The sequence below is a fragment of the Empidonax traillii genome, unplaced genomic scaffold (assembly GCF_003031625.1).
Source record: "Empidonax traillii isolate 1590-97213 ecotype Southwest subspecies unplaced genomic scaffold, ASM303162v1 scaffold805:size286791, whole genome shotgun sequence".
NCBI classification, from domain to species: domain Eukaryota; kingdom Metazoa; phylum Chordata; class Aves; order Passeriformes; family Tyrannidae; genus Empidonax; species Empidonax traillii.
Genome location: NW_020955998.1, coordinates 119,244 through 143,929, shown reverse-complemented (window position 1 = coordinate 143,929; position 24,686 = coordinate 119,244). Strand labels below are relative to the sequence as shown.

The following is a 24,686-nucleotide window of genomic DNA, read 5'->3' as shown; positions in this document are numbered from 1 at the left end:
CTGGGCTCTCTGGGTTTTTCACGTTACCATATGGGTTCCTGCCTTCCTGAGCTGCTCCATTCCCCCCTGGCAGCACCAGAGTGATGCACAGAGCAGGAGGTGTCTGTGTCAGACCAGCTCAGTGATCAGCTAACAAAGGCACCCCTTCTATGTGTCAGAGGGAAAAAAAAAACAACCCAATCCCACAGCTATATCTGTACATTGGGAAATGCTGAATATTCTCAGTGCTCAGAAGGACGAGTGGCCTGTGCGAAGCCACGGATCAGCTAACAAATTCAGGCAGTCACTTGCAAGTGTGAAGTAACTAACACAAAAAGCTGAGTGCTGTGTTCCTTTCAGAAGTGTTGGTGACTGCTCTGCCATCAACAGGTTGCTGAGGTGCCGAATTTTCCTGGGAAACAGAGAAATACACAGCTTCAAGATAAAGATAGCATAAAACCCCACAGATTGTGTCTTAGTTCTTTTATTACAGTGAAAACCTGTGCAGTACTAGCCTACTGAGAGAGTAAAAGCTACCAGTAACTTTTCATCAGAAAGGAGTCAATCCCAGGTAAAAACAGTCTAGAAATCACAGCTGTTGCAAAATACGAAGTCTGAGTTGGGACCTCCGTTTCTTGTTCCATTGGAGTAGATCCAAAGATTGCAAAGTTCTTGATGGAAGTTTCTCCTTTAACAAGCTGGAGAGGTGAAGAGAAGAAGCAGATTAAGTGACTTGTTTTCTTCTTAAGTTACACAAGATGCTAGGAACTGTTTTGCCTAGATACAGGACATCCAAAAGGCAACTTTTTAGCAGTTTCCCCCAGCCCCCATCTGTCCATGTGGTCCCTAACTATGACTCAGATCAGTAAAACCACATGGTAGCGAATTGTACCCAGTACAAAACACACTGTGGCTGAGGCAACTGATTATCTACATTAGATACGCTGAAATGTTCCATTCTAATTAAAAAAAAAAAAAAAAAGTCAGTAGAGGATCAGAAATTACTGTAAGTTTCATTCCACATTTCCAAAGCACAGCCTTTCATCTCTCATGATGATGAAGCAGATGTGAGCTGGCCAGCAGCACCTCTACCATGGCATTAGCTGAGGGACTGAGTTCACCCCTGAGCCCACACTACCTGTGCAGCCACATTGCCCACAAGTCCCTGGCTCAGATGAATTGGCAACACCCCCCTCTCTGTGCAAGAAGCTGCTTATTTAGGGTTTTTAGCCACCTCCTCCTGCTCGCACCCTGAGCGAGGAATCTCTGGCTGGCACAGCACACCAAGGCTGGGCAGAGCACGGGCCCTGCCAGGAGCTGTGGGGCCTCCACAGGGACAGAAGGGACGATGTCTTGTGCAGGTCATTCATTACCTTCCTCCGTGACGCGGTGGTAGAAGCACCAGGGGACCCCAGCGGGATGTGCCCTGAAGCAGCAGCCCCTCTTTGTGCAGTCCTTGGCCTTAATGCCGGGGTAGCCGCAGTTTATCCTGGCGTAAGGATCGTTGGGACAAACTTTCTTAACTGTGTGGAGCGAAAAAAAAACAAAGGAAGAAAGGAGAACGTGTCACTTCATGCTCCCTTTACCCAGTGATGCAGCTCACAAATAAAAGACAGGGCACAAAGGTGAGGTCCCTGAGCAGATGTGACAGCCATCATGACCAGTTTCACCCAGATCCTCACCATGTCTTTAGGCAAAGCTAAATACCAAAGGGTAATGGGTTGCTGCTGTGCCTCAGGGACCAGAGGAGGCAAAATTCGTGCCTAGAACTGTCTGGCAGAGACTCATCTTCATCTTTCCTAGATCCAGCAATGGGGTGAAAAGCCGTGTGTCTCCCATAAAGGCAACACATCCACTGGCCTCAGGCCAGGGTATATCCATGACCTGACCCAGTGCTAACCCCAGAGCATCCTGGCTAATGCAGGGACAGGACAACCCAGCTTCCTCTGCGTGCCAGTTGAGTTATGCAAAGGAGGTGGGTCATTTAGGGGGAAATCACAGCTCTTCCAGGCAACTGGAAGTAAAATCACAAGTAAAGAGGTTGTACCACCCAGCTGGAATACTTTATTCTTCTCTCTCGAAGCAGTTCTGCTCAGAAAAGCAGTTCTATGAAATGGCACCATAAGGTGCTGCCATTCATTCTTCAAGATTTACAAGAAATGCAAACAGTGTTCAAAAGCAAAAACATTCCTTTCCCTCTGGCAATTCTGATCCCCCTTGACCAATCTTGATTTATATCAAGTTCTTCTGTTGGGTAACATTGCCTTTGAGCCCTCATTTCACCCGTGTAACTGCTGAGACCGCCTTGAATTTCTCTCGTGCAGTCAGCCCAGCAAATGTGGCTTACACTCAGTTAATTAATGTAGTTAATTACACTCAGTTATCTAACACAGTTACGTAAAATATACACCCAAACCTTGGAAGAGAGGGAGGGCAGTTTTTCCCCCTTCCTGAGAAAATCATGGCAACAAACGGAAACAGGACTTCAGAAGCTTTAGAAGGAAGAAACTAAGGGGAAAAAAAAGGGTTTCCACTGGGATATTTTGGAGATATCATCGAATGAAGACTAGGAGCAAAAACTGGAGAGAAAAAGGGACAACCAAGTGCAATTATGCTGGGAAACATGAAGGAGAAGAAGGAAGTAGCAATTAGCAAAACGGGTTGGAGAAAAGAGCAAAAGCAGAAGTCAGAGGATGCCTGTGGCCTTTTGTACAGGTATCCAAGAAGTCCTCCTCAGCTACACAGCAAAATCACTTAAATAAGTGCTGAGGAGCCTTTGCTCTACCAATGAACAAGATCACAGATGGCAGTGAATTGTTTTAAATAATCAGCACGGGTTGCTTGATAACCAGAAGCCTGAAGAAAGAGAGAATACATTGTGTGAAGAGGATGAGGCAGAAGTTTGATGGGTAAGTAAGGCTTGTCTTTGCATTTTACTACCAGTGGTCTTCTAACAGAGGTTTGCTCCCACTTTTCTCACCTCAGAAGAAAAGTAGAACTGCTCCCTTGGTTCTACACATTTCTAGACCATCAAACACAAGGTAAATCAGTGTTTCTGGCAGAGAAATTACCTTTCTTTTGTTTAGGAGTGTAGCACCAGGGAACGCTGGGGGTTGAAGCGTTGAAGCAGCACCCAATTTTCTTGCACTCTGCTGCTGAGATTCCTGGGTAGCCACAGTTTGTCCTGTCCTTTGGGGGCAGTTTACACTGGCATTTTGCTGTCCAGGATAGAAGGAGCAAGTTACTGGGTGTCAGTTTGCACACTTTTTTGTGGAGGTGCAGTTAACAGATGCCCCTTGGGAGCAGTGCTCTTCCCCCAGACTCTGCCCATCTGTACAACTGTGCTTTTTCTGTTCCCTGCCAAGACCAGAACCTGTGTGGTTTAAAAGCTGCTTTTAAACTCTCACTGGTTTTGGTAAGGGCTGTACTGCACCCTTTGAGAGTCTGTGGTCCCGCTTGCAGCCAAGCCAGCACAGCACAGTGGGGTTTGTGGGCTTCAAATCGACCACATTAAATAGGAAAACCCAAGAACTTCAAATATTAGGCTAATAAATGTTGCTGATTTGCCCATCTCTTGTGAAGAGAAAAAGAGTTAAGGATCCAGTGGATATTCAAAGAGGTGTAAAGATACAAAATCTATGCATTCTTGTCAGGTGACTATAAAAAGTATTCTGTGCAAATAGTTATGACTACACTTTTAACATTTTAAGTCTGCTGCACAGTCATCCACAACCAAGAAATTCTGGAGCTGTCCCTAGGTGTCAGCTTCTGAAGCTGTCTGAATGACTTGTCTCTTAATTAGGAGGTGTATAGACTCCTTTGAAATTGTATTCACATGGCAATTTAACAAAAAATAATTGTCAGAAGACTATTTATACAAAATTGGCTCCTGTTCCAGCCCTGGTCCTGTTCTAGAGAGCCCCTGGGCACGTCTTTGCAGCAGGTTCCTGGCTATTCCACCAACACAAGAGTTCACCTGCAGTCTTTAACATTTTGCCATAGATTTCTCCGAAAAAATTAAACAGTGGAGTCCAGCTTTGGTAATAAATATCATCAGAAGAAGCAGTTTGCTGTCTGATACATTAATAAAGACAGTCTCTGGCTGCAGCTGGAAGGACCAGGCCCCCCCATACATACCTGAAAGGCAACAGCAGGTGAATGTACTTACTTGGTGGTGCACTTCCCTCTGCCAAGGTGCTGAGGGCTATGACGAGGGTGGCAGAGAGGACACAGACCACCTTGAGATCCATTGCTCTTGGAAGGTGGCTAGAGCAGAGAGGTTGCTGCCTTCCCTGGAAGCAGCTGGTTTTATACACTCCCCGTGTTTGCCCAGCGAGGTCCGATAACATTGTTCCATCTGATGCTTCACCCAGAGGCTGGGTTTTCTTCTGTTTAATTAGGAAATGTTGCCATGAATATTTTGATATCCCTGAGATAAATTTCTGGGCTCCCCCTGAGCTATTGATCACGAATCTATTACGTACCTATAGATACATATCTATTACGTGATCCCACAATCTATTGAGTGGATGCTGCTGGGTGCCTCTGGGTGCCAGAGGCTCTGGTTTTGAGCTCTGGGTGCTCTGGGTGCCAGGTGATTTCATTGCCATTAGAGTATTTCAGACCTCTGGGCAGCTTTAAGGGGTTGGTACTACTGAAAAATGTGCACCTACATTTCCTATCCAAGTGTATCTTTTTTGCCTGGATTTTTCCCTGGCCTTACCAAACCCATTCCCTGGTTTTGGTTATGCTTCCTCTGAAACAGGCAAGGCAGGAGGGCTGGAGGTGTGACACCTCCAAGCTTCAGGAGACCACAGGGCAAACCGTGCACCTGAGGAAATGCATAAACTCAGACAATGGAAGCTGTGACTGTGAAATACTGAGCCCAGCTTAGGCCACTGGTGGTTTCCACATGGGGAGATATAGGAAAAGAAGGTAAGATCAGCAGCACAGAGACTCAAGAGAAGAAAGGAGAGGGCATGTATGATCTCAGCCTGTCCCTCAGGCACCGTGCTCATCCAGGGGTCAGACCTGAGTGTCCCAGCCAGAGGACCATGGCAGGGGCTGCTCCCATCCCCTCTGCCTGACCCCCAGAGCAGTGAATTTCTTCACAACCCACCCAACACCACCAGCCAAACCCAAACTTCCGAAGCACCACGTTTGATCTATTAAGTTCCCAGTTGTTTTCCTCCTGGTTTCAAAGGTGGCCTCCCCGTTTGGGGGGGAACAGCAGGCCTTGAGACCTGGACTGCCCAAGGCTTTCATCTCACTTTTGGACATTTTTCTACCATTTACTGTACCGTTTCTTAACTTCTAGCTACTCCACGATCTTAAGCACAAGCAGAACAGTGCCAGGGAGGGGAAGAGATGCAGTGGGGTGATAGGACCACCTCTTAACCTGCCCCCAGGAAGCACCTGCAGAGCAGGCAGGGCTGGCTGTGGCTCCTTCAGTGCTCTGCAGCATCACTTTTCCCATGGGAAAACCACCAGGTAACTCTCTTCCTGTTCATCACCAAAAATAAATGCTTTTTTTTTTTTTAATCTTTGACAGAATTGTGTCCTCATGCCTTTGATTATTGTGTATCAGTTCGTTTTGTGCCTCTTTCCTTGACAAAGTTCAAAGTGAGAACTTTAAACTTCTACAGTCGTGTTTTGGAGGTAATTTATTTGTTGAAAAGTATTTTCAACAAAGTGGGAGGGGGTTTGATCTAAAGGGAAAACAAATCATAGAGCTCATTTTATCTGATCATTAATTTATTTAATACTTCATGGGGTTTATTTTATATCCCTCCCTGTTCAAGACATGGATGGCACTTCTCATTCAAAGTCACAATTCATAAACCAGACATTCGGTGTATCCTTCATTTCACTCATCACACTTTTTACCTTCATCACTTAGAGGAAACATCAGAGTTAAAACTTAAAAATCCAGTTTTCTCTTACGTGCAAAATCAACAGTGCTCCCAAAGGCCCATCGTGGTGCCTGCTCCAGAGAACTCATGCGTAATTTTCCCATCAGCTTTCTTCTCATGGTGCAATGAGTGAGTCTGGCTGAAATGCTGCCCATGCATGAGAGGAAAGCTGTCATCCTGAGGGGGACAACATGCTGCTTTTGGACTTTCATGGAATTCTCGGTAGATTATCGGCCCATCGTGTGAGTCAGGTGAAACTACAGATAACATTCGTCCCTCCTGCTTCTTTCTGGACATTAATTAAGTCCTTATCTGCTGGCTGTCACCTCTTGGGCCCGATCCCAACCACAGGCACAAAGGCAAATCTACCCCTGAGCTCTTGCTGCGGAAAGAGCGTTTGATTGGCATCTTAAAGCAAACACACTGAAAGAAATAAGCTGCTTGCTTTCTGCCAGGGGATTACTTTAAGATCTTTAATATGTTTATATAGCAAAGCCTTGAAAATTATCTGGGGTTTCCCTGGAAATATGTTTCCTTCAGTGAGGCCGGCACCTACCTAAACTTTTTGGTAACTCGGTGTAAGGTGCCCAGGTTTTGCAAGTGCCCATGGCCAAGAAAAGGTTTGGAGGGCTCCTTCCTCCTCTCCAGTCTCCATGTCCTCCCTCACCACCCTCCTCTGTTCCCACAGGGCTTTTACTGTGGTGCTCTCTTTCCCTTCCCAGTAAGGATATGGAGAAATCACCACGGCTGGCACGGATCTTGCTACAGGACAATAACAACCTGCAACTCTTTATTCTGCTAATCCAGAAGTTTTTAAGGATGTGGGTATTCTTTTTCTGTCTCTTTTCACTTAAAAAAAAGATCCAGCAAAAACCAGTACAGCTTAGATTTTCATCCCAAAGGGAGTGTTTTGTCCTAAAGGGAATTCCATTTTGTGGTCACTGAGCTGACTTGGGAGATTCGTCATTGGGCGAACATCACTGCATGTGACACCACAAAATACATCCCAGGTTTTGAGTGCTCCCTGAAATAAATCATCATAAAAGAGAAAGGAAAAAAGATGGAGGCAAAGGAGAGGTGTGTCTTTAATCTGCTCCTGCCAGCTGTGCAAAGGGCTCTCAGTCAGGAGGGACTCAGGAGCAGGGATGGTCTGACAACACCACTCGGGTGAAGTTCATCACATGCCACTCACTCATTGCAAGTTTTTATGGATGTGTTTCTAGAACCCACAGCAATGAGCAGCACTCTCCTCCCTTATCATTAAGCTGTTTGCCTTGTTTCACAGTGGCCACTGTTGCCCTGCTTGGTCTCCCTTCCTCCATCCCTTTTGGAGGTGCATAGGGGGTGGTGTGGGGAACAGGCAGTGCAGGTGCTGCTCTCCCCCACGGTATGATCTGTAGGACCAGGCTGTATTTTTCAGGGTGTACTTCCCATGGGGCACGTAGGACCGTGTTGTGGGGCTGCCCATGAGGAGTTATGTGAGCAGTTTGTGTAGCACCAGCACAAACCATCTATGTGTGGGGATCACACGTCCATGATACACTGCACCATTTACTGCACAGATGATATCCTGCATCATTTGATGGGCTGCAGCAAAAGCAGCGTGTCCAGCAGGTCAAGGGAGGTGATTTTGCTCCTCTGCTCTGCTCTGGTGTGACCTCACCTGCAGTGCTGTCTCCAGCTCTCAACACAACACAAGAAGGACATGGACCTGTTGGAGCAAGTCCAGAGGAGGCCACAAGGATGATCAGAGGGATGGAGGACCTCTGCTATGAAGACAGACTGAGAGAGTTGGGGTTGCTCAGTCTGGAGGAGAAAAGGCTCCAGGGAGACCTTAGAGCCCCTTCCAGCACCTCAAGGGGCTCCCTGTCATTCCTGGCGTAAATGAGGGAGAGGGCTGCTCACCTCCCACACATTTTGACTAAATGAATTATCCACAAAAGCCCTCAAACCAGGATGATATCTGTCTGTCTACCAAATAACACTTAATCTTAACATCTTAATTCTGGGAACAGACTGTTCAAAGCAACCACTGAGATACACACCTTTGATAAAGATCCCTACCAGAGGTGTATTAATGCAGGTGTCAAAACCAGCTTCAGCCTGGTGTGTGTTCAAACTGCTTCAGGGGAATTTTGTAAAAGACTATGTCGTTTCTACAAACCGGAGGGGTTTTGTTGCATTTCTATGGCCAACATCCTTGAACAAGGTAAAATTAAAAAAATTAATTACCTAAGGTTATCCAAATGTACAGCTCGAAGCTGAGTCAGATCTGAAAGCCTGAATTTCAGCATCCAACACATAGCAAAAAGGTTTGGTTGCGACTGGAAAGCCCAGTGCCAATTTAGAAATACGGATCTGAGCCTGTAATTTTCCCTGACGGTTCTGGGATCTCCAAGCAGCCCCTGATACTGGCACTGCCAGCATTCACCCTTTTTTTGTGAGGACAAAGCGACACCAGAAAATGCTTATTTTTCCTGAGATGAGATGGGGACCAGCCTGTGGAGACAAGGGCACACTGACTGTGACCAGCCAAGCAGGGAAATATGTATTTTGATTCTTTCCTAGACCCCCTCGGTTTTGCAGTGACCCAGGGAGAAACTCCTGAGAAATGCAGACGATCTGATTCAGGATGTGGCCACTGTAAGGTCTCTTTATGACAGTGGTTGTGATGCACTCCAGTTTACCATGCCCCAGGCGATAAAAAAGTCCAGATCCTGACTTATTACCTTCTAAAAAGGGAAACATACACCAAGAAGAACTTATTAAATGGAACTCAAAGGGGGTATAAAATGGGTGAAATGTTCACAAACAGCAGGAAGCCGTCGAGAGGCACAATATGAAAGATTAGGTAAATATTTACCATCGAACAAAAACTATGAAGAGAGTGTCCTCAGGCACACATATAGACCCAGAATAATTAAATGAGAGAGTAAAGGAAGCTACTGGAAGAAAAATGACCTTTTTTTCAAAGTCAAATAAAAAAAACAGAAAAAAACCACAAAAACCTGACTGTAGGAAAGTAAAATCATAAAGGGGTAAACAAATAACTTCTTTTCAGATAGGAGACAAAGATCAGGAATCACAAGGGAGAGGGGAGGATTTTTATTGTTCAACATATTCATAAATGATCAAGAAAGCTTGGTGAATAATGAGGTGGTGAATGTGCTGATGATTCAGAATTATTTCTCATATTTTTTTTTTCAAAAGTGCAGCTAGCTGAACAGTTGTAGAAATATCTTACAAGATTGACTGGGTAATAAATGGCAAACAAAGTACAAAGGAAAGTGCATGGAGGAAGAGTAACCTAGCTGTGTAATCACCAAGATGGGCTGCAAATTATCAATTGTCACTCACACAGCTTTGCATCACTGTGAATATGCCAACTGAATATTCAAGGTGCCAAAAAGGCAAATTGAGTTTTTAGTAGTTTTTAGGAAAGGGGCCAAGTACAAAGCAGAAAACATAATTCTGATACCTCCCTCCCCCTGCTCAGTCCCTGCTGCTCCCGTGCCCAAGTTGCATTGGGACGTTCTGCTCGCCCAAAGTTAAAAAGGAGACAGTGTAATTAGGAGAGGTGCTGAGAAAATCCCTCTGGCTCATGGGAGCAATGAGCTATGGAAAAAGACTTGGAAGAGGGTGAGGATCTCAGAAACTAAGTTGTCACAGAACAGATGGGGAAGTTTTCTCCTGGATGAAAACAAGGCAATAAGCAGAGAGTGGGAGCCAACATGATTTTCACTGAGGGGAGTGTGGTCATGAGGAGGCTCCTTCAGAGAGTTATGCTGGGACTTTTGCAGCTTAACAAACTCACAAACCACCTGGAAGAGGGGGCAAGAGGGTAAAATTTGTTGATGGCACAGTGTTTCTGTGGCAGTAAAAGTACGAGCCAGTTGCTCGGATGGATTGTGCAAAATGGAACGACTGCAGAGTTAAACGGCAGGTGATGCTCCATGTCTGTAAACATGAAGAGATGCACACCTGGGAAAGGAGCAATCCTACCTTTTCAAACGAAATGATGGGCCCTGAGCTGATTGTGATCACTGGGGTTCATGTGAGTGCACTGTGAGAATGACATGAGCATATGGAGGATAACAGACAGGTTTGTGGAAACACCAGCTCAGTGCTTAGCAACCGTGAGAAAGGCAAATGGCAGATTAACAATTAGTAGGCAAGGGATAGAGAATCACAGATTCACATGGTTTTGTCATCTTACAAACTAACACTAAGCCTACTTTTTCATGCTGTGTTCTTGGCTTCTAGCGTGTAAGAGATGCTGTGGTGGGGATGGAGGTGTGGGACAGCATCCCCACTAGGAATGCTCACATATCCCCAGGCCTGCAAGCTCCACACAGGTTACAGGAGACACAGCTCGTGGTTTTATCTAGCATAAAAGTCCAACTGTTAGGTTAGAAGCCTGTTAACTAAGACTGTTCTTCACTGAGCACGTGGGTACAATGCAAGTCATCTGTGGAGCTCCCTTCTGCAGGACGTCGTGGATGCTAAAACATCCTACAGGTCTGGAAAGCAACTGGGTCAACTCATCAAAAAAAAAAATGTTTGGAGTTTTTAAATCACCAAACTACACACTTATCTCAGGAAATGTTTAAGCTGCAAACCCCTGGAGGTTGGAAGGGTATTCTGTGAAAGTATCACTGCCCGTGGCTGGCTGGACTTTAGCAAATGTTACTCATCGCTTCTCAGAATAAAACAAGAAGAAAGCTTTCAATAAAAATATGGGGCAGGGGTGGGAAATAAGAAGAATATGGTGTATAACTGTGTTCTCTTTACTCCTTGAAGTTTTTCTCTAAGAACCTGTAACTGGCCAAACAAGGCACAGGGAACTGGGCTAGGGATGGAATAACTTGGTCTGGCCCATTCCATGATTTTATCATTGCTTCTTTTGACTTCCATCATTTCTTGGGGACATATTTTCAAACTCTCCTGACTTGGTGACTTTAATCACCTGGTGAAAGTTTCAAGCTCAGAGCCAAGATAATCTAGTTTGGGTTTAACACTGAATCTAGTAGAAATGACTGGTGGGAGGGAGGGATTCTTGCAGGTGCTGTGAAACAGCATCACCTGCCAGCAAGGGGTACAAGCCAACACCTCCCACCTGCACCCAGGGCAGGGGAAAGAACAGGGAGTCACTGAGATCACTCAGCAGCTCCAAACACTGACATTCCCAGGACAATGACACAGAGCAGCTGACAAATATTGCCTATATTATCTTATTTTAGCTTAATTCATTAATTAATATCAGAGCAAGTGGTAACAAATAGGAGCAGGCAGTGCTCAGCAGCCATTCACCCTGCAAGGTAAAGGGAAATGTTCCCCTCTTAGATTTCTTGCAGCTTCTTAGAGCAGATTGTGAGCTCTGGGTTTCACCTTACATGTCAAGGACTGAATATTATTTGGGACACATGAGAAATGAAAAGAAAAAAGAAATAAAATCCGTAGTTCTCATTCACTACTATGGGAACAGTGGGTGATCAAAACTTTGAAACCAGGCAATGCAGGGGAAGGGCTGCAAGGTTATTTCTGGCATAAATAGCTAAAAAGATAAATACAAAGTGAGAAAAGCCTGAAATAGGAGAAGCAGGAAACTCAGGAAATAATAAGTGAACCTAAGACACCATGTGGGAGGAAAAGGTCATTTCAGAGAAGTTTTGCCCTGGTGGTTTCAAAAGTGGGCAGCGAAAAAATACTGCCTAAGCTGCTGCCTCCAGCTGATGGTGAGGACTGGAAAGGCTCAGAGGGATGTACAGAGTGGCAGGGTCTGCGACAAAAATTAGAGGGCAGAAAGTGACCTGGGCTGGCTCTGCTGAACTGCTGGCAAAAATTGCCTACAGAGGTTGGCAGAGTGGAATCAAGACAATTGTACTTTTAGTGATTTTTCTGTTATTCCTCTTTTCATTGATGACACTGAGGGGAGGAAATACTGGCCAGGAAGTGTTTCTTCTGCACCAATTAAATGTGGTTAAAAATAGAGGGGGAAATATTAAACTCCAGTGTTAGCAAGAGTACACAAGGATTAATGAGAGAGTTACTTCAGGGGAAAGCTGTGTCTCTATTTAGTTCAGTCCTTCAAGGGATTTAACAAAATAATGGTAGAAAAAAAAGTAGAGAGTAGAAAGAAAAAAAAGAAAGTGGAAATTTCAACAGGAAAGAAGCTAGCTATGAAATTCCTTTGAAACCATCCTTTTAAGGATGTTAAAGAGAGTGAGCATAAAAAGTGAACTGTAAAGTTCTGGCAAGAATCAGAAAAGGAAAAAAATTCTCTTGAAACTAGAAAATCTTAACACCTTACTTTACCATGTGTTTCATAATGAGTTACCACAGGTGAGAACATTGCAGAAACCAGAGGGGTCTTTGGCTCAGGCCTAGACAAGCATGTTAGCAGTCTCCAGCTGGGATGAAGGATGCCACAGCACATGAAACAGCACCTGAGGCTGCCCTTGCTGTGTCCTGCTTACCTGGGGTAACCCGACAAAAAATGATGCAACAACCCACTGGTTTATGGCTGGGGTGCAAGAATTGGATCAAACGGACCCAGCAGGATTAAAACATGGCTGTTGGAGCTGGCTGGGATTTCTTCAACGTAAAGTTTTGTCAGGATGAGTAGATTGGAATAGAAACTCAGTGCCTGCAAGGATTTCATTGGCAAAGCACCGCTGTGACAGTTCTTCCCAACCCGAAGGTGTTTTGGGATGGGACAGACAGCAGGCTTGCTCTGTCAGCTCAACAAAAAGCTGTTTGCAACAGTTCCTGGAAGGCAAAATCCATCTGGGCTTTTTTAAAAAAACCCCGAAATATCACACTTGGTTCATGAATTCCCCGAGTCTGGAATACCCAGCGGCCAGGAGTACACGAGAAGGGGACACTTGCCCTCTGGTTGTGGGCAAGTGTGTCCAGGGCCCAAGGCAGCACAGCTTTGCCCTCCCACCTTGCTGAGGAGGTGGCACCAGCTCAGTCTTTCCCCCTTTCATGTGAAGCCCTATCTCAGATCTGCCAGGCAAAGTGAAAGCTGAAGCCAGAAAAAGCCCTTTGACAGCAAGAACGAAAAGCTGGTTTGGTGCAGACAGGAAAGCAATCAAAATCTGATGATTAAAGACATTGTTCACATCTTCTATACGTGTCACACACAAAAAGCAGCAGCCCAAGAGGGCTCTCACTCGATCACTGGATTAAATCTCTCATTTGGAGCACAATAAAGTAAATTGTCAAACATATATCAGTCCACAGTAGCAAAACAGCAATTGATCCATGCCCGTAAATACAGGGAGGAAAATGTTAATATTGCAGTAAATCAAGCAGCTTCCCACTCTAAAATATTTTGCTTTTCAGAAGTGAGAACCTGAATTCTCAATGTCTCTCTGCTAATGGAAAAATCCTTAAAACCTAATTAAAAAGTCTCTATTCAATGGGCTGTGGAGAATTTATAGCAGCGAAACTGTCTCTGTCAGACAAATATGCTATTGATAGTCCTGTGGGAACTAATGATGAAGGGACTACAAATAAGAGTAGAGAAAAAAAAGGAACTGGGCAGCATGCTGGGCACTGTTTCAGACAGCTGTGGTGGTGTGAGGGGAAGCTGAGGAAGGGAGAAGGCTGGGGGCATGCTGGTGTCAGCCCTAACAATTGTCACTCAGGGAGAACTTTTGGTGGGAGAATCTGAAATGTCCTGTGGGGGTTTACGTTTTCTAAAAGGAAGGGGCTGCACTGGTGGTTTTGGTTAACCAAGAGGGCAGAAAACCATCCCACCAGGCAGAGCTGCCCAGTAACATCACAGATCCCTTTTTGAAGGGCAGTGATCAGTTCTGAGACACAGCACCAGACCATCCTGGGCACTCTTACTCCTGGTGACATTTGGCTGCTCCAGTAGTCACCCAACATGTTGCTGTTTCCATGCAACAGTCCATGCTGCAGCCTGGGGTTGGCTCAAGCTTTCTAGAAGGCTTCTGGGGAGTTCAGGGGCTGCTGCTTCCCTGGGGCTACACTGAGACACAGACCCTGGGGAGTTCCAGGGACCTATAACAGCCACTGGGGCTTCTGGAAGGGCAGCAGCAACAACATCTGTGGAGCAACATGTGTGTTGAGAGCAGGCTTTGCCACTGATGAACTTAATGCCAACCTGATGGACTTTAGGCTGAGCTCTCATCTCTCATTTCACCAGCCAGAGAACAGACACTGCTTTTCTCCCAGAGTGAAACCGGTTTTCCCAAAGCAGGAATAGGCTCTTGCCCAACCACTACAGGCATGTTCAGGCCAGAAAGGTAACAGAAAGCAGCCCAGCCCCTCTCACAAGCCCTGCCCCTCTCTGTGTCTCATCCTGAGCCAGTGATGGGTGTAGAGTACAGGAACACAGCACTTTGCAGCCAAGAATCTCTCACTGGGGATATTCCAGAACTGTCTGGACTCAATCCTGTTCCATGTGCTCTGGGATGACCCTGTCTGAGCTGGGAGGTTGGACCAGATGACCCAGTGTGGACCCTTCCAGCCTGGCCCACCCTGTGAAGGGCTCTGCAGTGGCAGCACTCACTGCTGACAGGAGGCCAGCGGGCTTTAATCGCCTGTAAACTGGACGATGAGTTTCTTGTTGCTGGAACCTCCTGTTCCTCTCTTCTGCAAACACTGTTCCTGGGTTTTAGTCTCAGGCTGGTTGGACTTTGTTTGGAGAGGTTCAAAACCTCCTTATTCAGCTCCTTGATAACAAAGGGGAGATTCAGAAACGCGGAGAACATGAGGCCCCTGTAAGAAAGGGCCTGATTTCTGGACAAGCCAGGCACCCTTACCTGCCTGCCAAATATTCTCCTCATTAGGCAATAGGAACAGCCACTTTCACCTAATGCCCATTTAATTGTTTGCATTAAGGAGGGCCACCTGCAAGGGGAGAAACGGAGAGGGGAATTATGTGAGTCAGAAGGAAGCCTTGGAAGTTGGGAGCCCCAATCAGGTGCCCTCACCTGTAGGTTTCAGGGTTGGGGCTTTTCCCCTCATTCTCTCCTCTAGCCTGGACTGGAGGTGAATGCCTGGCTCAGCCCCTTTGCCCCTTTAAAAAGTACTTTTACTTAGTGAAATTGCATCAGTGGTGAGACAAAGTCCTGCCAGTAATTTAATTTATTTGTTGCCACCTCTACAAGCCCTGATGTTTGTGTTGGGATCTAGTCAGAATAACTGTTATTTAGTAAATGCTTTATTTGCCATTCCTAAGAGCAGTTTTATACAAACTTTGATTAGATGGTCCCCTACAAATTAAGAGTGTGAACACACTGGTCAGGAGTTTTCAGTCAGGTTTTCATCCCGAGCTCTCATTAAAGTTGGCCATTGTAACTGCATGATGCAACAAAGTGATTGTTAGTAATTGGTTTGTTTGTTTGCTTGTTTGTTTGTTTGTTTTGGTATTAGACTAGTCTCAGAGGTTTTCGATGTTCAGAACAAAAGATCCCTATTTGGGATACTGCAGACTTGCAGATGGTGTGAAATGGTGACTCTGGTGAGACGCCCTCAACTAAAACACCCCTGAAAAAACAGCTTTCAAATAGAGTCAGGTGGAAGGTGCCATCAGGACAGCTGGGAAGTCCTGCGAAGGGTATAACCTTGGCAGTGAGGCTTGCTCCCTCTCTGAAGGGTGCCAATCTTTCACCCCAAGGTCTTGTCTAGCCCAGTATACTCCAAGGATAGCAGTAGCAAGCCCTCTGCAAGAGTGGAGCAGGAGAAAAGTGGATTTCAGCACGACTTTTGCCTCATTCCCTTCCCATTCAGCTAAACTTGAAAGATGTCTTTCCTCTCTGGTTCTCCATAGCAAGAATTCTGGGCCTAAAATTTAGCAAAACTGGTTTTGAAATGCTCTTCCACAGGCTGTAGGGTGGGATTAATTATTCAGGGTTGAAGTGATGGGAGCAAACCCTCTCCGAAAAGCAAGATCCCTGCAGGAAATGGGGAGGGATGGGGTCACAGTGTTTGCTTTTGCAGGTTTAACCCTGAGCCCTGCACTTTTTTCCCCCCACTACCTCTGAAAACACAAATATCCTCGGAAAAAGCAGCAGAATTTCAGCTTTAATTGAGCCACAGGGAGAGCAGAAGCTGCAGCAGCAGTGGCTGGGCACTCCCTGCCTGTCCCCAGCCCTGGTCCTGGGGACATCCCTGATCCCAGGGAGCTGCAGCTCCAGAGCCAGTCCTGCCCTGCCAGCCCTCAGGGCTGCATGGGAAGGGCTGATAATTGCTGGAGATAAGGTTTGTATTTTCTTTTCTTTACAAATCGAGCACCTTTGAATCTAGGAAGTGCCGATCACCCGCAGCTCTGTGCCCTGCTCTGTGAGTGCGCTTTGCACTCCCTCTTCAGGCTCGTGGACCGGCTGCGTGGAGGGAGGAAAGGAAGGGACAGTGGTGGCAGTTCCCTGCAGGAGGGCAGCTGGCTGTGAGCAGGTGGTGGCCCTGCCTGCTCTGAGCCCCTCTTGGTCCCCCGAGCACCAACCCAGCTCTCCCCATCTCTCTTCACCCACTCGGAGGGGCTTCAGCTCCTCTCAGACAAGGAAACTTCGTGCCTTTCTTTTGACTCTCCTGTCTCAGCGCGCCCTGGTGGGATGGTATCCTTAAGCAAACACCCCACTCTGTGGCTTGTGCTGGGGAAATGACCCCGGTGCTTCCTCCCTGTGGGTTTGGGTATGACAGAGTCCCTGAAGGGTTTTGCCTCAGGGCTCAGCTTGTTTGTCTGCCCCCTCACTCCCCTGGTATCTGCAGCACTCCCTGGTGCTGGTCAGTAGCACACAGGACCTGGGAAATTTGCCACAGGTCACACAACAGCCCAGTCCATCCCTCAGCCTCTCTTCCCTGTCGTGGTTCCTGTGCACAGGTGATCCAGTGCTGCTTGTTCAAAAGATTCCCGTCAGTCCCAGGCACTGGGGACTGATCCTGTTGCACTCTCCCCCTCCCTCCCTCCCTCCAGCAGCAGCTGAGCACACCCTGAGGCGTCAGGCTTGCTGCAGGAGAAAGGAATCGATTGTTTCTAGTTAATTTGTGTACTTAATGACCTCGAGATAGAGTTGCTTTCCTTTGGCTCGAGCCAGTACATGGATCACCCTGAGCTCTTCATGGCCCTTGTTCTTGCACCAAGGTTGCACCACACCACAGGCTGTTCCCTGCCAGGACCTGAAGGCTGCATGTCATCAAGAACTGAGGAGAAATGGCAGTGTTTCTCACGGATGCTGACCTCCTGGAGGCAGTGTGAAGCACCAGGGCACATCTGGAACGGCTGGATCAAAACATCACATCTGCTGTAAGCATTAGGATGGCTCTGTGATGCCTAGAAACCCATGGTTTTCCTTTCAGCTTTTTTGGGATCGCACCATGACAGTTACAGCCTATCTAAAGCAAAAGATAAGGAAAACAAAATGTGTACATATATATATATATATATATATGCCATGCAAACATATGCATGCATATACACACATACATTTATATAAAAATACTTAAAAGCATGGAGATATATAAGTTTTTTCCTAACTAATCACTGCAGCTGCTCCAGGGTTGCCTTTGATATTTGATCTGCCTGGTCAATTATCAAGAATAACTGTGAACTCAGGGGTGTATTTCCTTCCACTTATAAATAGGCCCGACACAGGTCAACCCTCGAAGCAAAGGGCTACTTAGTGAAGTAGGTTGAGGTCTTGGCCTGCTATCAGGAGCAGAATATGTTAATCCTTGCAGTTTAATGGTTCTTTCTATTCACGTCTGTCCCTAGCACCCCTCTGTGTCCACAGCCACAACAATGCTCTGCAGACTGGTGTGACCCTAAACATCACCCTGAGGAGCATCTGAGGGGGTGACACTGCTCTACTTCCCTGGGGAAGCAGCCTGCTGACAGTGTTGGCAAGTTGGAAACATCAGCTATTAAAATCTGGTTAGGTGTAAACACAGGTTATGACTTGGGTGTGGTATGAGAGTGATGCCATCGAGACTGTGGGCAGTGTGCCAGGGATGCTCCAGGTGATGACAAGCATAAGGAACATTTCCGAGCTTTGTGCAGCAAGGATTATACAGGATGATGCCACAGAAACTTAATTTTAAACAAATCTTACTTACATTATGAGCAGTGGATTAACTAAACATTTTAAAAATCTATTTTCCTTATGAATATTGGCTTATTTTTTGAGTTCATTTAACTTGGAGAGTGAAAATTGATTCCATCTCTTTTAATATAATCCTGAAGGGACGTTCTCGATGCCCCTTTATTTTTTCTGATGCCAAATACACAACAGAGTGAGAGGCACCAATACACAATTTGAAAGCAGCTGAACAGCTTTACTCCCTGATTCTCTGCTGGTAGAATGGGGCTGCTCCCTTTGAGCTACAGAGTGGTCTAAATCCAAAACTAAATCAGCTTTTCAGCAACACAAGAAAGAAAGAAAAAAAGCTGCAGTAATTCCTGAGCTGAATCAGAAAAATGTTAGTTTTGAACTGCTCAAAAAGCAGCGCTGCTGGGAAAGTGTCAGGTCTGTGTGGCAGGCAGGTTTGTCCATCAGACTGGGCATTCTCACCAGCCTGGCTCTTGTTTATCACTGGGTGTGGGTTCTGCCTGTTGCTAAATAAGTTATCTTCAACGTGGTGAATCACCAAGTCAATGCTTTTATATGTGTGTACAGCAATATTTTTTATTTACCTCTTATATTATGCACATGATGGGGAGCCTTCAAACAGTGCTCAGTCCAGGGACAAAATGAACAGGAAATGCAAGTGCAGGGAAAAAAAGAAATAAGTGGGGTTTCCTCTTTGGTGAGGCCCAGAAGCACAGAGCCAAATGAGAAAGGATTTGCAGAGGGGATTGTTATTAATCATCCTTTCTTTTGACAGTGTCTGGTGGGTATGTATTCCCAGGTAAATGGCAGGGGAGCAGCTCCTCCACTCCCAGTTCTCTCTGCCTTGCTGGATAGCATGCACAGGTTGTCTGCAGCACTGGGAAAAACTGGGACTGCAGATCAGATCAGGTGGAGCTGCACTTCTCTCCCTCGGGCTGCAAAAGCATCAGCAGCAAAGCAGTCCAGAAGTAGTCACGTTCCTGCACACATCTGTGGTTTCTGTTGCTTCCCAGGAACTTCAACAGGGCCCAAGGAAAGGCCATTGAAAAAGAATTGATTATAATTATTAATTGTTATAATTAATTGCTATCCACGAGGACTGATAAAGGCTCGGTCAACATTGCAGAGCTGGTGGCGTCAGTGTGGTGAGAAAGGTGACACAGCTGCCTGCCAAGCACGGGGCTGGAGGGGTTACCCCAGGCAGGAACAAGCCAGGGGCAGGCAGCCCTTGGGAACAGGCAGCTCTGGCCTCTCCCCTGGGATGGTCCTGGGTCTGTCCCTGCTCTGTCACAGTCTTTGTACTTCAGCTGTGTATGTGATTTATGTGATTCTCATGAGGGACAAGTCTCCGTCTGCATGAGTCTCACAGTGGCATTCCTGGTGTCTCACGAAGGGATGCTGGCAGTGCTCAGGGGGCTGCCAGGAAAAGCAGTCACCACCCTCCTCTGCTGCTCATCCCTGTCACAGGCAGGGACCAGGAACTTCAGGTCCCAGAGGAGTTAGCATTTGCTTACTGTCCTACTGCAATGGGAAGGGGATTAATTAATCACCTGGAGCAACATTTCTGAGTCTCCAGTCCCAGCCTGTCAGTGCCCAGAGGTACAGGTGGGTGAACAGGAAAAGGAAAACCATATAAATAAAGAAACGTGTCTACACGTAAATAAAAAATAGTTTGGCTGCGTGGTACAAGATGATCCCTGGCTTTGTTTAAAATGACTCTGTGGCCCTCGGAATCAGACAGGTGGGAAGTGCTGATCCCAGTGTAGCACACATGCAGAATACCTGGCACTGCACAGCAGGCAGGGCTGCCAGCGACAAACACCTTGCATTTGGGAACACGTAAACTGGGATTCTCCCAGTTAGTTCCACCTGCTGCTGGAAGGGAGGGAAACAGCTCTGAGCCCTGAGTCTCCCCTGCCTCCACCACAGGGGTCCTTGCAACCCCCTCAGGCAGTGAGATGGGCTCTGCCTCTGCAGCCACTGACCTATTTCTGTGGAGTTTAATCACCAAACACCCCCTTTTGTGGCTATGAAATGGGGGGAGCAGAAGGTCCTGGAGGATGCTGGTATTGAACCACAAACATAAAGCTCTTTAACTCTTCCAAGTTTTTTTTTTTTCTTTCTTTCCTTTTGTTGGTTTGCTGACTTGTGTTTATCTTCAAGCCTACCTGCTTTCCTGAGGCTTCGCTCTGTTCTCTGCTTCACCCAAGAAGGCAAACACCCTGGAGGCTCAGCTCCCTGAGGCTGGAGGACAGAAAGGCCTGGGGGGCCACAGTTCCCTCAGGAAGGAGGACTGTTTGGTGCCCAGACATCACAACCACCGCAGGGACCCCTCCCTGGAGCAGGGAATTGGGATCTGCTGTGAGTGGCACCTGTGCAGGGACAGCAGGAAAAGCACAAAGATGCTCAAGGACCAACCTGGGCTGTGACGGGGGCAGAGGTGCAGCATGACTGGAGGGGTGAAGTCCCAGGGGGTGAAGAGTTGAGGAGAAGGAGAGAGTGCTGCTTTGGAAGGGAAGGAAGGTTTGAAGTTATCCCATGCCCTAGGGATACCTGTGGGGTTTTGGTGGTTTCCTGCGAGCAGGCAGCATATCTGCCCTCCTCCTGCCTGGCTTCCCAGTCCCCTAATCGCTCCTTGTCCTGGTTTTGGCTGGGATAGAGTTAATTTTCTTCTTAGTAGCTGGTACGGTGCTGTGTTTTGGATTTAGTGTGAGAATAATGTTGATAACACACGGATGTTTTGCTTGTTGCTAAGCAGTGCTCACCCCAAGCCAAGGACTTTTCAGTCTCCCATGCTCTGCCAGTGAGGAGCTGCACAAGAAGCCGTGGGGGAGCACAGCCAGGACAGCTGACCCGAACGAGCCAAAGGGATATTCCATACCATGGAATGTCATGTTCAGTACATAAACTGGGTAGAGTCGGCCGTGAGAGGCTGATAACTGATGGGAGACAGGCTGGGGGACCCAGCAGTGGGTGGTGAGCATTGTGCATCACTTATTTCTCTTGGGGGTTTTTCTCTCCCTCCCTCCTTTTCATTATTATTATTGTTGTTGCTGTTATTATTTTTTTGGCGTTTTGGGTTTTTTTCCCTATTATTAAACCATTCTAATCCCGACTCACAAGATTCACCTTTTCTTTCCAGTTCTCCTCCCCCACCGTGGCAGGGAGGGGAATGAGCAGGCAGCTGCGTGGTACTGAGTTGCTGAAGTGAAACCTCAACATTCCTTAACCTGTTGGATAGAACTTGAGAGAGAAACTGAAGAAGAAACTACTGAAACAGTCATAAAAACTTCTGACAAGTTTTGTGCAAGTTTTCAGCTGGGACAAAGAAAGTGATCTGAGTGACTGTTCCCACTGAAGGAAAAACAGGGATGTTTCAGTCTCTGGTTTGGCACCATGTGCTGGGCTGATTGTCTGGAGCTTGTCCAGCCTCCTGCCCAGCCAAATGCCATGGGCAGGGGGACATCCAGGGAAGGGAAGGTGGGTATTTAGGAATACAGACGAGTGGAGAAAGCAAAGGGCTTGTGAGGCAAGGAGGTCTTTGAGAGGTGGAGGGGATCGTGGGGCAATGCAGAGGAGGCACTATAAAAAGCAGGGATTATCGTGGCGTGGGTGGATGTGGGAATGCAGAGCCACGGAGGGGCAGGGACACAGCCTTACAGTCTGTCTGCCACGGCCTTGCCTTACTCCTCCTGCAGGCAGGAGGAGGAGGTGAAGGAAACCCTATGTGAGTGTCCATCTTTCCCTTCCTTCCTGCTGCAGCCACAGAGAGAAGAAGTAATTTATTTCTGGAGAAGTTCATCTTCTGCTTCCCCAATAGCTTTAAGAGCTCCTTGAAATTAATCTACCTAATGGGTATCTGTACTTGGCTATAAGTGCCTAGCCCTGGCTACTTGTACAGAAATATTTTTGTGTTATGCTCATATTTTTGCCCTGTGGTCTGTAAATTGTGATACCAGGCTAGTCCTTGTAGAAAAGCTAATAAAAAGGAAGGTTCTTAAATCTCTAAATAAACTTTTTTTCCCCTGCCATTTGTGAGTGACAAAATAATTTGTAGGGAGAACGTTCTTTTTCATTGCCACTGTCCAATTATAAATTCAGTCTCAGATGGGATTAGCCAGGTATTTGGAGATGTGGACAATATGCTGCTCAACAGATCTCTCTGGATCAAAACCAGCTCTGCAGTAACATCTGATGGGTAGCCCACTGTAATTTTTCAGTATTTTAAAAATAACAAATACATTACTTTTAAATATATCGAAGCATGAGAAAGGCCGAGGCTGTGATTTCCAGGGCATCCCGCAGCGTGAGGAACCAGCAGCACTGGGACGCAGCAGTCACACAATTTGGGGAGCCGGGCCCAGCACCCACCAGAGGAGACCTGTGAAGGTTTGTGGATGCTCTGACCACACTCCTGGGTGCCTGGGTGTCCCTCCCTGTGCTGGGGAAGCAGCATCCCCTCGATAACCTCTCCTCAAACAGCCCAGAGCGTGATGGGCACTGTAATTGTGTTCACATTTTCCACCTCTGGTGGCCGAGGCATGAACTGTTCATCGTTTATTTATTTATTTATTTTTCAACGGAGGATGGAGGCAAAATTTTGCTGTCTGCTGCCATCTGCTGTGGGCTTAATGTTTCCATAAGCATTTCAGACTTGCTTCTGACAGAGGTAATGCTGCTGAGAGTAAGGATTCCCTAAGAATAACGCATGGAGTTGTATAAAATGGATCTAAAACTCACTGACACTTGTCCCTCTATGCAAAATGCACTTCAAAAAGCAGGAAGGAATTATGATTTACTGATGATTTTATTTTTACGTGCAGATTATTTCCTCCAAGTGCTTCACTCTGTGGTGCTTCAAGACACTCCTGTCCTTTTCTCTTCGCTTCTCCACAGCTCTCTTCAGGAAAATGAATCAGTGATGGAGTTGGTTTCCTTTTGATCAGAAAAAATTTTCTTGGTCATTTTTTGACATCCCAAAATACTGCATTTTTACCTCTCCTCTGCCAAATCTTGATGCAAACTGTTCAAAAACTTACCCACCTAGCCCATGATGTCGATGCTGGGGCCACAACCTGCCCTCCTCTACCAGGGCTGGAGCTCTGCCAGCAAGAAAACGTGTGACAAAAGCAACAAAACAAACTCGGAAGCCTCTGCTCATGAAAAATACATAAAAAGAGAGATTAAGGGCAATGATCGAGTGTGCTCTTTGGGTTCAGATAAGAAACACTTCCTTGTACCCTCCCTAAAGTCAAACAGACCCAGCGAGCTCCTTTCTTACTGCGCCTTGTGTAATCTCGGGCTCTTGCTGCCCACAAGTGTGATACTGGGCTGTTTGCTGAAGTAAATAAATTTGATCTGCAGACCTTAAAGCAGTGCTACACTCACAGAGGTTTCTGGAGAGTGTGTGCCTTTCAGGGATCAAACTGGCTTTGTCAGCAAACCCAGCAGGACGCACAGTGCAGCACTTCGTTTTCAGCCTGCTTTGCCTGCACACTGAAGGTACTCCAAAAAAAAATGAGCCAGGGCCTTTTTTTTCTGTAAGCTTAACGTCCAGTTCTTGAATTTGCATTTACAGATTTACCTGAATCTTGCCCTACAAGCAGAGCTGTGCAGCATCCTCATATCTGCGCGGGGCTGGACCTGGTGCAGGATGTGTCAGCACGTCAAAAGCATGTTAATAGCATGTTAAACCCATCAGAAAGGACTTTGGCATCCTCAGACACCAATCTTAGGCGCTTGTTTCACACTTATCTCTGTTTCTTTACAGAAATTTCCTGTTTATTTGTACATCTCAAGAGGAAAAAGACGCCAAATTTCAGACTGGCCAAAGCGGAGTTTACCCACATGATGTGTCTGGGAAAACTGCATATTGAATGAAAGTCACCCAAATTTACCCAAATTTACCAGCTTTGGTAAATTTTTTGGTTCCCCCAAGTTTACCAGCTTTGTCTCAGTTTCCAGACTTAACCTGTCACGATGACAGGAACAAATGATGAAAGGCAAAGGAATTTTCCTTTGCATGCTGGACATTTCTTGCAAAGCTGTACATTGGATTTGCTTCCTGAGGGTCTGCTACGTGTTGATGCAAGGCTGTGCCTACAAGCAGGTTGTATTTCCAAAGGATGCTGTGGCTGTAACATCACCCTGTGCCAAAGCAACCATTTCAACCAACGATCTGAGCTCACAGGCCAGAAGCTCTTTCGTCAGCCTCTTTAATAACGTGGCAAACATAACACTCCCCCGGTATAAAGATCTTAAACACCTCCAAGGTGTTTACCATGAGACTCCTAATCAGCACTAATTAAACCAGAGCTGCCTTCAGCCCCACCTGGCTTGGCAGGCCTCTCTCCATGCACGTGCAAGGGTAGCAAATTATTTTCATTGAATGAAGAGAAGAAATTCCAAGGAAAAGGAAAGGCTTGGTAACCTGCCATTAAAACTCATTAAAAAGTTACTTTTCTGTGTAACAGTTCATTCCAGATGTAATACTGACTACTAGGAGAGACCAGTTCATCAGTCCCACCTCCCTCTGAATAAACACAATGATCGTCTCTGGTACAAAACCCTTCCCACACCAAATGTCCTAAACCTCCATGTCCCTTCACCTGGCTTAACACAGAGAAATATGTTAATATTGTGATTATATTTATTTCAAAACCTTTGGCATGCATGTTAATGACATTAGGTGAGGGAGAAAAATCCAGCTTTACGG

At 46.4% G+C, this 24,686-nt stretch overlaps 1 protein-coding gene across 1 annotated transcript; it reads right to left on the bottom strand.

Moving 5' to 3' along the window:
• Positions 1-362: 362 nt before the first annotated feature.
• On the bottom strand, positions 363-4,229 carry LOC114066743 (trefoil factor 2-like). The gene is made up of 4 exons (XM_027901690.1): positions 4,148-4,229; positions 3,051-3,197; positions 1,353-1,502; positions 363-391 (listed from the first exon to the last, which is right to left on the bottom strand). The coding sequence occupies exons 1-4, from the start codon at positions 4,227-4,229 to the stop codon at positions 363-365; spliced, it is 408 nt and encodes a 135-aa protein (XP_027757491.1).
• Positions 4,230-24,686: the final 20,457 nt, after the last annotated feature.